This window comes from Zootoca vivipara, chromosome 6 (assembly GCF_965207765.1).
Source record: "Zootoca vivipara chromosome 6, rZooViv2.hap1.1, whole genome shotgun sequence".
NCBI lineage: Eukaryota > Metazoa > Chordata > Lepidosauria > Squamata > Lacertidae > Zootoca > Zootoca vivipara.
This window is the reverse complement of record NC_142589.1, coordinates 60,056,220-60,069,635: the sequence shown is the minus strand read 5'-3', so window position 1 is coordinate 60,069,635 and position 13,416 is coordinate 60,056,220. Positions and strand designations below refer to the sequence as shown.

At 47.9% G+C, this 13,416-nt stretch overlaps 1 protein-coding gene and 1 long non-coding RNA gene across 3 annotated transcripts in view; one reads left to right on the top strand and one right to left on the bottom strand.

The window, feature by feature from the left end:
- RUNX3 (RUNX family transcription factor 3) overlaps positions 1-13,416 on the top strand; it is a 133,044-nt gene that overhangs the window by 43,749 nt on the left and 75,879 nt on the right. Inside the window, exon 3 of the mRNA XM_060275800.2 lies at positions 12,521-12,765. Within this exon, the coding sequence (XP_060131783.1) occupies positions 12,521-12,765 (245 nt within the window). The remainder of the gene's footprint in view (positions 1-12,520; positions 12,766-13,416) is intronic.
- Positions 5,097-12,662, bottom strand: LOC148685363 (uncharacterized). 2 transcript variants are annotated; one of them, XR_015950609.1, is made up of 3 exons: positions 11,759-12,662; positions 10,644-10,721; positions 5,097-5,826 (listed from the first exon to the last, which is right to left on the bottom strand). It is a non-coding gene; the product is annotated as an uncharacterized LOC148685363 (long non-coding RNA). The 2 variants fall into 2 exon arrangements; XR_015950610.1 differs by lacking the exon at positions 11,759-12,662 and adding an exon at positions 11,425-11,561.

Sequence of the window (13,416 nt, the reverse complement as noted above, 5' to 3'; positions counted from 1 at the left end):
GGGAATATAAGACATACTGTAGTGATAGGCACAGCAGCAATGCCGGCTGCGGCAGGAGGAGGAGGAAAAAAACCAAGACATCCCCTGAAAATATGCCATAGTGGTTTTTTTTGAGGAAAAATAAATATAAGGCTGTTTCTTATTTTCGGAGAAACACATAGTATCAGGTATCATAGTATCAGTATACAAGGGTTACTCAACTGAAATCAAAAGAGTTCCCTGCCTGTAGCTCAAAGGTGTGCATTTAAGGGTGGGACTGAACTGAGCACTCAAATCAGAATCACTCTGCCTCTACAGACAGAGAGGTTGTAAATTACAATGGCTGGTTAACTGCCTTCCAGGCTCAACTTCAGGGTGCATTGTTTGCAAACACTGGAGTGTTTTATTACCTAAATGCAGACATTAATTTTAAGAATTTATATCCTGTCTCCGTAGACCAAAAACCCAGGCCCTCAAGGTGAAGTCGGGGAGGGGTTTACAAAAAAAGTAAGCACACAATGGGCAAAATCCAGCCCAAACTTCAGCACGTTTAGGGACCAAACTAGACAGGATGTTAATAGCTGTGCAGGAGCTAAAAAGACCAGGGACTCATTATGAATTCACTAAATAATCTGTGGTACACTGGCATGCATGTCTACTCAGAAGTAAGTCGCTGTGTTTAATGGGGATTACTCCCTTGTCAATGGGTACATGGTTGAATGGCATAGGGTTGGCATGTGGGGGGGGGGATGACAACAAGGTTCCTGTGCCTTTAATAGCTGTATGGCAGATTAAGCCTTCTCTAGTGTGGAAGTACAATTATTGGTGGGGAGGGGGGTACTTCACCATAGCTATACTCTCTCAAATTTTGTGTTATGCCATGCCCTCCACAGCAGCCATGTTATGTTTTCCCACACCTCCCCATGCAAGCCATTTTGTAACTGGCACCCACAGCATACTCTCAGAATTCAAAATGTGCCTACTGTTCCAGAAAGGCTTACAATTCCTGCTTTACGTTCTGCTTTCAAATTCCTGATACATTGGAGCAAAAATGCCAAAACAACAGCAACAAACCAGTATCTGCCCACCCTGGGAGTGGGGATTCTCCAAGCATAGGCATTTGTGCATTTTAAAAATTCAAGTTAACTCATAGCACCATCATGACTATAGCAATGAAGCAGAATTTACTGTTGCTGCCCATATACTAAATACATAAGCCTGGCTGCCTCCTGACTATGAAATGTTTTTAAAAATAGGAAGAAAGGATACCTCAGTGACCAACATTAGCCCCGGAATACCAATGGTGACTCATTGCCACTATTCTCATCACCTGCTGCTCTCTGGGTAGTCATTTTGCATGCAGGGCGGGGCCAGTGCTGGAATTACGTATAAGCTAAACAAGCTATAGTTTAGGGCCCCACTCTCTTGGGGGGGCCAAAAAAAATTGAAAGGAAAAAACCCATTGTATGTACATTTCTAAAATATAAGATGAAAAACAAATAAAATAAAACCTACATAGGGCAACAGTGTTTTGTGTTGTGTAGGCTCCTATGATGTAAGTAATTGTATTTCACTATTAATATACTTCTTCCTAATTGTATTTCAGTTCAACAATTACTATGATAAATTACATATTTTGTTATGTGCAGATGGCTTTAGATACCTATTAGGTCCATAATTTACCATGTAGCATATATTCAACACAAAAACAGCGACAATTTGTTGTTGACAAAGGACAGCTGGACATATAAAGGGCCCCATTACCTTCAGTAGCTTAGGGCCTCATCAAACCTAAATCCGGCCCTGCCGTGGGGCAGAGCTTTTGCATGTAATGTGCATGGTATTGCGCTAAGAATGAATAAGGGCTTGTAATTATAAGTATTGCAGCAGGAAAGGAGTGGAAGTTTAACCGTTTCTTCCTCTGCTGCAGTCCCAGCTAACACTCCCAATATGCCATTTGTATTGAGAGAGACACTCCTTTGTGGGGCAATTAGACCAAAGGGTCAGCACTGTCTGAGATGTGTCAATGTATCTCCAAGCTCTTGGATACAGAAACACTGATATTCTTAATCAGAAAAATCTCTCAGGGGTGTACATAATGTGTGGCATCTAGCTAACGAGTTCAGTCAGCTCAAGGATTTCCACTTGCACAATTGAACTCCCCCATTTTTCCCCTCCCCGCAAGGACCCCACATCCTCCCCATATCTACTCTGGAGGGCTGGGGAAAAACCCAGAACAGATTTAGGGGGTGCACTGGGGTGGGGGAGTTACATTGTACAAGCAGAAATCCTTATGCTGACAGAAAGCATTACTTAGTGCTATCTTGACTATAAGCCCATAAAATTATCCAGAAAACACAGATAATATCTAGGTTAAAGATTATATATATATATATATATATATATATATATATATATATATATATTAATAATTATGGATGAAACACAGATAAAATCATCAAAACTTTGAGAAAGGTGTATTCATAACTAATCTATATGTCTGGGTAGGCTTGGTGAAATAAAGAAATGCAGCAGGCATTTTGTTAAAAGATAAGATGTATCTTCTAACAATATGATGTTGAAAGCAGTTGTTGAGGAAGGGGTTTGATCAAAACCATGGTGTGGAGGGATGGAAGCCATCCTTTTACGCTTGCATCAGTTCACCGCTGGGGCTGCGGTTTGTCAAGGAGAGGAAGACATTTTTCTCCCACAGAGCTAATAGCTCCTGAGGAAGCATGTGCAGAAGAAGAGCCTTCTGGATCAGACCAGCAGTAGCCCATCTAGTCCAGCATCCTGTTCTTACAGACGCCAACCAGATGCCTCTGGGAAGCCCACAAGCAGAACCCCAGTGCAACAGCACTCTCCCCACATGTTCTTCCTAGCAACTCACATTCAGAGGCACACACTACCCCTGACAGTGGAGGTCAGTGTTAGTAGCCTTTGAGAGCCATACAGTGGCAAGCAGTCAGTGGACTAGGGGGACTAGGCTATTTCTCTAAATGCTCCTGGTGAAGCCTTCCGCCACCTTCCCAAAGCCCGCCTGGCTTTGGGAAGGAGGTAGGAGGGCTCCAGCATCCTGTCAGAGACTAGGGTTGCCAGACTCAATAGAGGACAGGACTTCTGTGCCTTTAATTGCCCTGCTCTCTTTTGAGTCTGGAAACCTTAAATTAAACCAGCAGACCCTTTGCTTAGAAATTAAACAAAGGGTCTGCTGGTTTCTCTTTAAGGTTTCCAAACTCAAAAGAGAGCAGGGCAATTAAAGGCACAGAAGTCCTGTCCTCTGTTGAGTCTGGCAACCCTATCAGAGACCTGCTTCCCAAAGCCTGCCAAGCTTCTGCCCGGCTTAGGGAGAGAAGTGCAATGCTCACACGATTCACCCCACCCCACCCCCCATCGCCTTTACAAGTTGGCACCTCTGGCCCTAACTGTTCTCCTTCAAAAAATTCCAACGTACACCAGGGTAGCAATATCCTCTGTGAATTTGGCACAGTCCTATTTTAAACGCTGCCTTTTGTGGGAACTAATTCCGCAGTTTAACTATGTGTTGTGTGAAGAAGCACTTTCTTTTGCCTGCCCTGAATCTTCCAACATTCAGCTTCATTGCATGTCCCTATGTTATGAGGGGGAGAAAACTTCTGTCCATCCACTTTTTCCACACATCATTTTATCATGTCCCTTCCTTACTCACCTTTTTTTTCTAATCTGAAAAGTCCCAAATGTTCTAACCTTTCCTGGGGCAGCGGCACTGGGGGGAAAGGTTTAGACACCTGCACTGTGGTTCCTCCACTGCAGAGGTATGATCACACATCTCCAGCTTTGCACCTACTTTGGCCCTTCAAATCAGGGAGAAACCTGACACAGACTGGCTGTGAAAAAAGTAAAACACCCACAGTTACCAGTTGGCCCGTGAATGGGACTTAATCGTTTCATTCAATAAAAAGATTAGGAGATCGTAGCCAGATATACTTCAAATTTGTGCCAATTATGCTGAGCTTTATTCGTTGGAAAATAAATTAGATCTGACAGCAGTTTCCCCATATTTAAGCTGCACTTTTCTCTAAAGTGGAGGGCTGACACTTTTGCAAAAATCCAGTCACTCTGTTCCTAAATTGGGCAGAGGCAAAGATTAAGCATATGGTGCGAAGGAAACTATTTGAGAGACTGACCTTTCCAGCCCCACCGCCGATGAACTAAGCGAGTGGACGATTTCAAGGTACTTTAAAAAAAAAAAACCCAGCAATTGCAGAAATTGAACAGGAATAGTGTGTGTGTGTGTGTGTGTGTGTGTGTGTGTGTGTGATATTTTAGCCTGATGAAAAGATTTGGCATACATTTTCTTTACAATAATCCTGTAAGGTAGTTCAGTGTTGTTATCCCCGTATTACAGATGTCAGGTTGAAGCCACCTAGCCAGTTTATGGGAGAGGCAAGTTTTGAGCTGGAGGCCTCTCCAATTTACAGCTCAGCCTCTCCGCCACTGTGCTACACTCACTCTGATCTGGAAAGACCAGACAAAGTCTTTTTTGTAACTTTGGAAAATCCAGTAGAAAAGCATTAGGGGGAAGAGGGGCCTGTGTGGGTGCCAGCTTAATGCTTTTTCACTGTATACTTGGTGGGAGGTAAACTGGCTGTGGGTTCTGAAAACCTCCACTGGCAGTCAGGTTTTGATTTGAATACCCATGGGATTGTTGTAGTAGCTAACATCTTGAAGGAGAAACATCAGCCTGGAAAGATGTGGCTAAAGCACCTACTAGTGGCCAAAAACTAAAACATCGCATAGGATTGATTTCTGGCGGATAATATTTATTAACCCTACAGAGTCTGGATAAATGTGCCCTTCTCCCCAAAATTCTGACAGCTTAACAACATTTTTTTTGTAATTAAGATTAAAATAAGAGGCACACTCCATTCTTACAATAGAAAAGGTTTACCTGTAGAGTGTGTGTTTTCCACCCTTAGTGGTGGACACCTATTATGTTCCTGGAGTAGAATCATAGAATTTTAGAGCAGGAAAGGGATCTTCTGCATCATTTAGTCTACACACACACACCCATACTTCATGAAGAATCTAATGGAAGATTCTTTCAATGGAAAGGATAGTTCTGCTAGTGTGATCAGAGTGGCTCATTTTTTTTTATTGCTTAGATCCTAGCCTACATCCGTAGAGGATGTCCTAGGGCAAATGAGGCACTGCCCGACCAACCTCAGTCTGCTCTCAGTCAGCCCTCATCTGCCTGTCTTCCCTCCTATAAGCTGTCATCTTCTGTCCACTCCTTAGTCACACTTCTGCGCTTGTAGAACTCAGCAAGGAAGCAGATGGGGACCATCTACTGTTGGGGTTCCCTGTCTTCCCTCTCATTCCCAATGGGCACCAGCCCACCAACCACTGCCCTTCATAGGCTCCTTCCCGCTTTGAGCCTCACAACAACCCTCTGAGGTAGGTTAGGCTGGGAGAGAATGACTGGCTTGAGGTGGGGATTTGAGTACCCGGGTCTCCCCGGTCCTAATCCAGCACTCTCGTCGCTGTGCATCCTGGCTCTCGGGATGCCACAGTTTCTGAACGATCTAAAGTCGGTGCCCTGAACCAGTTTGGACGTTTGTGGTGTAGATTCTGAAACGTCCAAGTTTGGGGTGGGGGGGGGCACATCTCACGCATAACAGCAACTGCAGATAATACCTCCTGATTTTAAATCCCCATTTATAAGAGCAACTTGAGCCATTTTTAAAGCAAGGGTTGGTTTTTTTTTCCCCTCCAAGGAGACAAGTAAATACACAAACACAGAGAATTCCTGAGCAGAGTCTGTGGATCGCTTACAGTCGATTCCTTCGCTGGATGTTCATTCATTGCCTGGAGAAAGCTCTCCAGTTAGTTTTGCCTTTTTAAACATATTCAGTCGCGGTGGAAACGGTCAAATCTCTGAAACAAAGAAAACAGTAACCTCGGCAGAAGTAGCCAAGAGATTCCAAACACAAACCTCGAGCTTTTCACCTAAAAAGGGAAGGATTTACAGTCCAAGCCGGAGAACCGCACAAGAGTCAAACTAAGGAACCAGGGGAGAAGAGGGGGTTTCTTTTTCCCTGTTACTGTTTTGGATTTTCGCCTCCTAATATCCCTTAAACATTTCCAGGATCTTTTTCCGAGAATGGGCTGGTTTTAGGCTCCTTCTCCCACCCTGTGCACAGCTGGATCCTAAGCACACTTACTGGCAAGGAAGCCCCACAGACATAAATGGGTTTCCAGATAAATGTGGGACTTTTCCCCCAAGCGTCTATTTCTTGATAAAATATAGCCCTGCACTTAGGAGCAAGCCACAACCCAAACTACTACTGAGTAACCATACTAGGATCGGGCAGCTGTTTCTCTCCTCAGACCTCTTTAGGGAGTAAGCCTACTGAAGTCAGTCGGGTTTACACCGCCGAGTAAACATGCGTGGCCCAAACGCTCCTGAACGCGGGTCAGCGCCATGCCTTTCAGGCGCAATTCCAGTCAACTGCCAGCACTATCGCAAACCGATCCCTGTATTCATATTTACTCGGAAGTAAATCCTAACGGATTTCAGTGGCAGTGGCTTCCCAGGGTAGTGTGTCTATATTGGGCTGCGGCTTTAAATTTTGATGCATCCCTTGCGCTGGGAAAGGCTGGATATTAAACTTGAATCCATTGACGTTTTTAAAATGCACGAATAAAAACATGCTCATTTCTCAGCTGAATCAGGCGCCTTCTTAAAAAGGCCTCCAAGGAAGGCACAATCGAGTATTTTAAAACTATAAATGTGCGCGCGCTGTGTGTTATAAAATACACGACGCACCAACTGTCTCTCTGTCCGCGAATTCGTTTCATATTAGATTTTTTTTTATGCACAAGGTATAATCAAGTGCACTGAAAATCCCTTTCCTCAAATCCTTAAAAAGCAAGGAAGCTCAAACTGGCATGGAGTAAGACCCCCGGGGGTCCTGCCTCGCCGCAGCCGCTCCGTAAATCCCACTGCGTTGGGTGAGGCTGCCTTCAGGTACCTGAGACCCGTGACGCCGACTACGCGGAAGCCCGAGGGATTTATTTCTGGATAAACACGCTGAGGATGGCGTCGTGATACAAACAAATAACGCGGGTCTGTCTAAATACTCGCTGGTGCTGATCCGACTTGAAATTTCCGTATAGGTCTTGTAAAAAACGGCAGAACTGTAAAAGGAAAATTTACTGTGTTGTTGTTTTGTTTTGCCTTCTAAGAAACACTTTCCCATTAGGCGTGTTTACTCGGGAGTAAGTTCCACTTGGTTCAGTCATGAGGTTTACAAAACTGAAGGGCTTTAAAAAGAAAACCAAGTCAGCGGTGGGATGGAATCGGGTGAAAGACGATGGCCACGATCCAGCCATAGTGAAGCACTTTTCAGGCTGTCCTTGATAAACCTTTTTACAGTATCTGGATTCAAAGCGAATCCGACTGAAAAGACAAGAGGATTACTTCGAAGTAAACGTCGGTAGGATCGGGTTGTAGATCCCTTCTGTTTCAATAGAAGCTGCGTAAGTGGGGGCAAGTCTCATTTGATGGTCCTGAGATATACTTCCCAGTAAACATGCATAGGAGCAAAGAAGCAGAGGGTGGCATCTATTCCATCACGCAATCTGACCCTACGCCTCTACTCGAATTTAAGACCTGTTGATTTAAATGGAACCGACTTAACTCAGCCCAGAAAAGGTCTTAAAAAAGAGCTTCCTTTATTTGGATCTTCATTTTCTATCTACTGCGGGCATAGCTGCCAAGTTATCCCTTTTTTTAAGGGATTTTCCCTTATGCTGAATAGGCTTCCTCGCGAGAAAAGGGAAAACTTGGCAGCTATGACTGCGGGGCGAAGTCAACAAATTAACTCAAATGACGTAAGGGCAAACTCCTGAAAGTATTTGTACTACCATTCTCCCCAATACATTTTGGCTCCGAGTTGAAGTAAAACCAAAGCCAGAACCAAATTTCCCCACATTAATCGCGTCCTCTTTTCTTCGTTCTGCCAATGGCAAGATATACAGCACATGAAGACCGCCCCGCCCCCCTTTAGAACGGTCCTGGAGTTCCATTTCATTTTCATACCACTCCTTGAGCGAGTAAGCGTTCTCATCCGCCAAATCGTGCTTTGGACCCGGATCCGGTGTCTAATCACTTTAAAACCAGGATTTGTCTCTGGGTGTTTCTTTTTGTCCCCTATTCTGTAGTCCCGACACAGAAATCCTGAGCATCAACTTGCCTTTTTTAAAAAGAGAAAACATATTTAGAAATCGATACGTTAAATCAGTTATTATGGCTCGATTTGCAAGCGACCCCAGCCTTCTGTTTTTTTCACTTCAGAGACTAAAATATCCATGGGTCCTTTCAGATGGCCCGTTTCCGCCTCTGTGTTGATAGTGCATTGTGTGTTTAATAAATAAATGAACATGATGGTGGTGTTGGGGATTAAGATTAAGGTTAGTTAGATATTGCATTGATCCTAATTTCTTGGAAGAAACCCGTTGGTGCAGCATAAATCAACGGGAGAATTTGCAGCAGAATTCGCTTGGCGAGCTGGAAGAGGGAAGGGGGAGAGTTTGGAGAAAAGCTGAGGTCCTTGTGGCTAAAAACTAAGCAGCACGGTTGGCTGAAAGAGTTGGTGCAGGGAATCCCAAATGGGGAGGGGCGCTGGTGCTCTCAGGTTCTGCCCGATTGCTTCTCAGAGGTGGAAGACGATACTGAGAACAGCCAGGATGCCAGACTAGATGGGCCTTTGGTCTGATCCAGCAGGGCTCTCCTTATGTTCTCGTGTAAAGAAAAGTGAGCTTTCGCTCTTAAGTTGTTGCTTGTTGGCGGCATAGCTGCCAAGTTTTCCCTTTTCTCGCGAGGAAGCCTATTCAGCATAAGGGAAAATCCCTTTAAAAAAGGGATAACTTGGCAGCTATGGTTGGCGGTACCCTGCCAGGGCCGGCTCTAAGGCAAGGCTGGGTGGCGCAGGGCGCCAGGGGGGCGCTGCAGTGGCGCTGCGCCTGCCAGACAGCCGCGGTGGGAAACGGGACGGGGGGGGGGCGCCGAAGCGATCTTCGCACCAGGGCGCCCGGGCGCCCGATATGCTTAAGACGGCTCTGCCTGATTCAATAACACCGGTCATCGCTCAAAGGACACTGCTTAACTTTTTCATTCTCCCCCTCTACATCAGTAAAACGAAGATGACGCCTAAACGGATGCTATGCATATGATTCCCGCCCCCTGTTACTCTTGATACCCTCCCTTCTACAGTATTGTCTTCTCCTCTGTCAAGAAACAAAAGTCACTGCATATCCCTCGGGGCATGTTACTGTTCTACCATTGCGTAAAGGGCCGCGTAATTGTGTTTCATTGGGTTATCATCGCTCCAGCTGCTGCGGTGTTCCCAGCTGAGTGGTGGTGGAGAGCAGCTTCGTAAGGAGAACGTCCCGGGTCAAGCCCAGGCATCTCCAAATACAGCCTGCAGACATAGCACATAGACCCACGTCTGAAATCCTGGACAGAGATGCTGCCAGCCCCGAATAGGCACGACTGAGCTGTATGAGGCCAATGGTCTGACTCGGTGTAAAGCAGCTTCCGAATGGAGAGGCTTTGCAGACAGTTTGCGGGAAACGGTCTCTGCAAGCTCAGTGCCAAAGCGCATCCTTTTTGCTTGCGAAAGGGCTTCAAGTTCAGTTTTTAACCAGAGCTTCTGCCAGTCAGAAGAGGCGCTACTGAGCTGGATGGCAGCTTCCTATGGAAAAGGTTTGCAGGCTCTCTATGGGCTGCGGTTCAGTGGTTAGAGCACGCGCTTTGTTCGAGAAAAGTTCCAAGTTGAGCCCCCAAGCATTTCTAGGCGACGCGGGCAATTGTTAGGGAGCCAGATCAGAAATGGACCGCGTGGCTCTAGAAAGGGACCAGTGGCCAGGCTTGTGGCTGTTGTTCTCCTTATTCGCTATCCTAAAGTGGGGTGAAAGCTCACTTGCAGGGCTCTAAAAGGGGAGAAGACAACGGCAGAGGAGCCAAAATCTCTCAACGGCAGCTATTGGCTAGGACAGTTACAAAGAGAACCTCCATGCTTAATATAGCACTGGAGGGAGGGGCTGTAGCCCTGTGGGCTTCCTGGCCGGCGCGTGTGAGAGACTGAACATAGGGGTGAACACGACGTGGATCTAACCAGATTATTCTTATGAAGACACACACACACGTTAGAAAGGCTTGGGTTCTGAAGTGGCTATAAATTAGGCTTTGAGGATGGCCACTGAGAAACCCGCTACACTGATGTTCTCTCCTGCCTTGTGGTATACTGTATTTATAATTTTCCATTTCTTAACACCCAAGGCCAGCATTTCCCATCCCCAGACCGCTGCCGGTGGAGATCACACGCTCCGGGGTGGGTGAATGCAGCCTCCGAAAGTGCCCCGCCCTCCATCGGATTTGGCAGTATGCGGTTGCCTTGTAGTTATTATTATTATTATTATTATTATTATTATTATTATTATTATTATTAATATTAATATTATTATTATTACTACTTTCCTTAAAGGTGGGTGAGAAATGCAACTAGGCTCTCAACTCCTCCCCCACCGCCCGGTTGTAAAGATGTTTATTTTAGGTTAAGAGTCAGTTCCGTGGGTTTCCAGCCCCCCCCCAGGCCCCTCGCCCCCGGTCAAGGACTCACCGGCTTCTTGTCGGTGGAAGGCAGGGACACTTGCTTGCAGAGAGCAATGCGGTGAAGTTAAAGTTGCAGGTCTGAAGCCTTGGAGAGGAAAACAGAAGAATAAACCACGTTAAAACCCTAATGGTCACACGATGCAATCTCGGGCGCACTTACTCGGGTGTAAACCCAATTTAACTCAGTGGGCTAACATCTTAGTTAAGTAAACAGGTTGAAGGCTGTGCATTAAATCGAATTAGCTGGATTTAATTTGTATTTGGAAGATCAGTGCAGAATACAAGAGCCTGACAGGTTCTAGACTGAGGTCGCCGCGATACTATATGCATTTATTTGCATATTAAACACGGTGTAATTCTCTGAGGTGAAGGCACACAATTCGATTTTTATTGACGAATCCCATGCAGTCCGTCCGGGATTCTTCCCAAGTAAGTGTGTATAAGATTTCAGCTATATTTGGAACGGACATTCTCAGCAACCAGACGTCTCGAATAGGACTTTGAGCAACTCTGGAGGTTTTGTTTTGTTTCTTAGGGTGGGCTGACCCATTCATCGCCTACCTAAAATTAGTTACCAACCCTTTGAATTACATCGCCTTAAATTCTTTTGGTTTTCCTTTTTATTCGGTCTGAAAAATCAGATCACCTTTGAGGCTGCAAATAATATAAAAGAAATCACATTTGTCTCGACCGTCATAATAAAGTTTGGGGGGGGGGCGGAATCCAAACAAACCGAGACCGAGTCCCCACGTGTTCTCTTCTTTTGAAAAGAGAGCAGGCGGGGTTACCGTGCGAGCGGCGTGGCTTCACCAGGGCCCTCCTCCTTCCTGCCGCGCCCTCTTCCTCTGTCATTTTCTCAGGCTTTGCCTTCCCCCGGTTTTATGATTGGCTGTCCCCGCTGCCATTCCACCACGCTTCGTCACTCCCCATCCCGCGCCAACCTCTGAGTAAATAAAGTAAAAAACCCCGCTGTAACCGCTGACAGTTTTTGACTGGTTTCAGAAGCGCAAAGAGGAGTTTGGAAAGAGAAGGCAGTGGGTGGAGAGGATCTAGGGTTACGCGCGACTGCCAGGCACAGCAGGAAATGGATGCAGAATAACGATCCTTTAAAAGGGAAACAACCTGTTGAGGTTCCTTCGCCACCGTGCAATTGACAGTGAAGGAGGGAAGCGGGGCGAAAGGGAGCGCGGGCCCTTCCGCTGCCTTTGGGTGCTCTGCAAAGTCTCGCTGCAGCGCTCGATGCGAAGTTTATTTTGTCTGATCCCAGTTTGTTTTGACTGGAGGGAAGAGGCCGCAAACAGGGAACTGGACGCCGAGTCGCGAGCTCCAGTCGCGTTGCAGGAGGCGGCCGGGAGGAGCGAGCTTGTTTTTGCGTGGAGAGAGCCTCTATTGCTGCTCTTCTGGCCGCCCACGGGTAGCTTTGCCGTCTGTCAGCCGGAGCGCACCGAGATCCGGGCTGCGCTTTAGGACTTGCGCGGGAGGGGAGGGCGGCGGAGGCAGAGGCAGCATCCGGATCGGATTTCTCGACCCTGGGGGAAGCTTCCGAGAGGGCGACTTCGCTCGCCGCCTGCCAGGCGAGACCAAGAGGAAGGAGCCCCTTGGCGAAAGTTGTGCCTCGTCAACTGAGCGGCGTCCGTCGGGAGGTGCCCGGGCGCTTGGAACTGGGGGCGCCCAGCTCTGCGGCGGAGGCGCTTGGCTTGGGCTCGCGGTGGCCGAGAGACTGGGGCCGTAACCCCGCTTGGGAGCGGGCAGCCGCCGTGCGCTCTTGGGCACCTGGCCGCGTGCGCCCCGCTCCGCAGCCCCGCGCGCCTCCTTCGCCTCTCGGCTGCGGCCTCCTCGCACCGTCCCCCCTAACGCCCGCTGTTGTGATGCGTATTCCCGTAGACCCCAGCACCAGCAGGCGCTTCACACCTCCCTCCACGGCCTTCCCCTGCGGCAAGATGGGCGAGAACAGCGGCGCCATCAACGCGCCGGCCCCGGGAAGTCGCAGCCGGCCGGAGGCGCGCTCCGTAGTGGATGTCCTGGCGGATCACCCCGGCGAACTCGTGAGGACCGACAGCCCCAACTTCTTGTGCTCCGTCCTGCCGTCGCACTGGAGGTGCAACAAGACGCTCCCCGTGGCCTTCAAGGTAAGCCGAGGAGGGAAAGCGAGGGCGCTGGGGAGGGGTGGGGGGGAGAGAAAGGGAAGATAGACGTGGAAATGGAGAGAGGCGGGTGGAAGAGAGGCGCGCAGATGTTTCCTGCCCAGCCAGCTTCCCAAGCGCCCAGGAGAACTAGTGGTTTAACGGAAAAAAGGGCAACGGGAGAGGAGGTGAGGGGAGGGGGAGAAGGTGGGTGGGGGAGCAGAAACTTTCCCCCTTGGCGAAGTCACCCTCGTGTTGCCCCCTTAGTGTGCAAGGCGCTGTACAGACGCGTCTCCCAAACCAGGGAGTGCCCGGACCAGCCAATTCTGGGAGCGCAAGTGCTCTTCAGTCATGAAACCGCAACCCTCGCCAGAGCCCGCAGTTTTAAGCGGCGGTTCTGCTTCTTGGGAGCTAAGCCCCACTGAACGCAGCCAGACTAACTTCTGTGCCTGTGAAGCGAGGCATAGGATCGTATTGCTATAAATGCCTCCGAATACCTCTGCAGTCGGCTCAGCTGGGAGTCCAGGCTCATGGGTCTCAGTGGGACGTCCTTCTGAATACGATATGCACAGGCTCTCCACCGTCCGGTTGCAATTCTATTGCTCGCTTACCTGACACTTAACCCCATTGAATTCAATGGCATTTACTTCGGAGCAG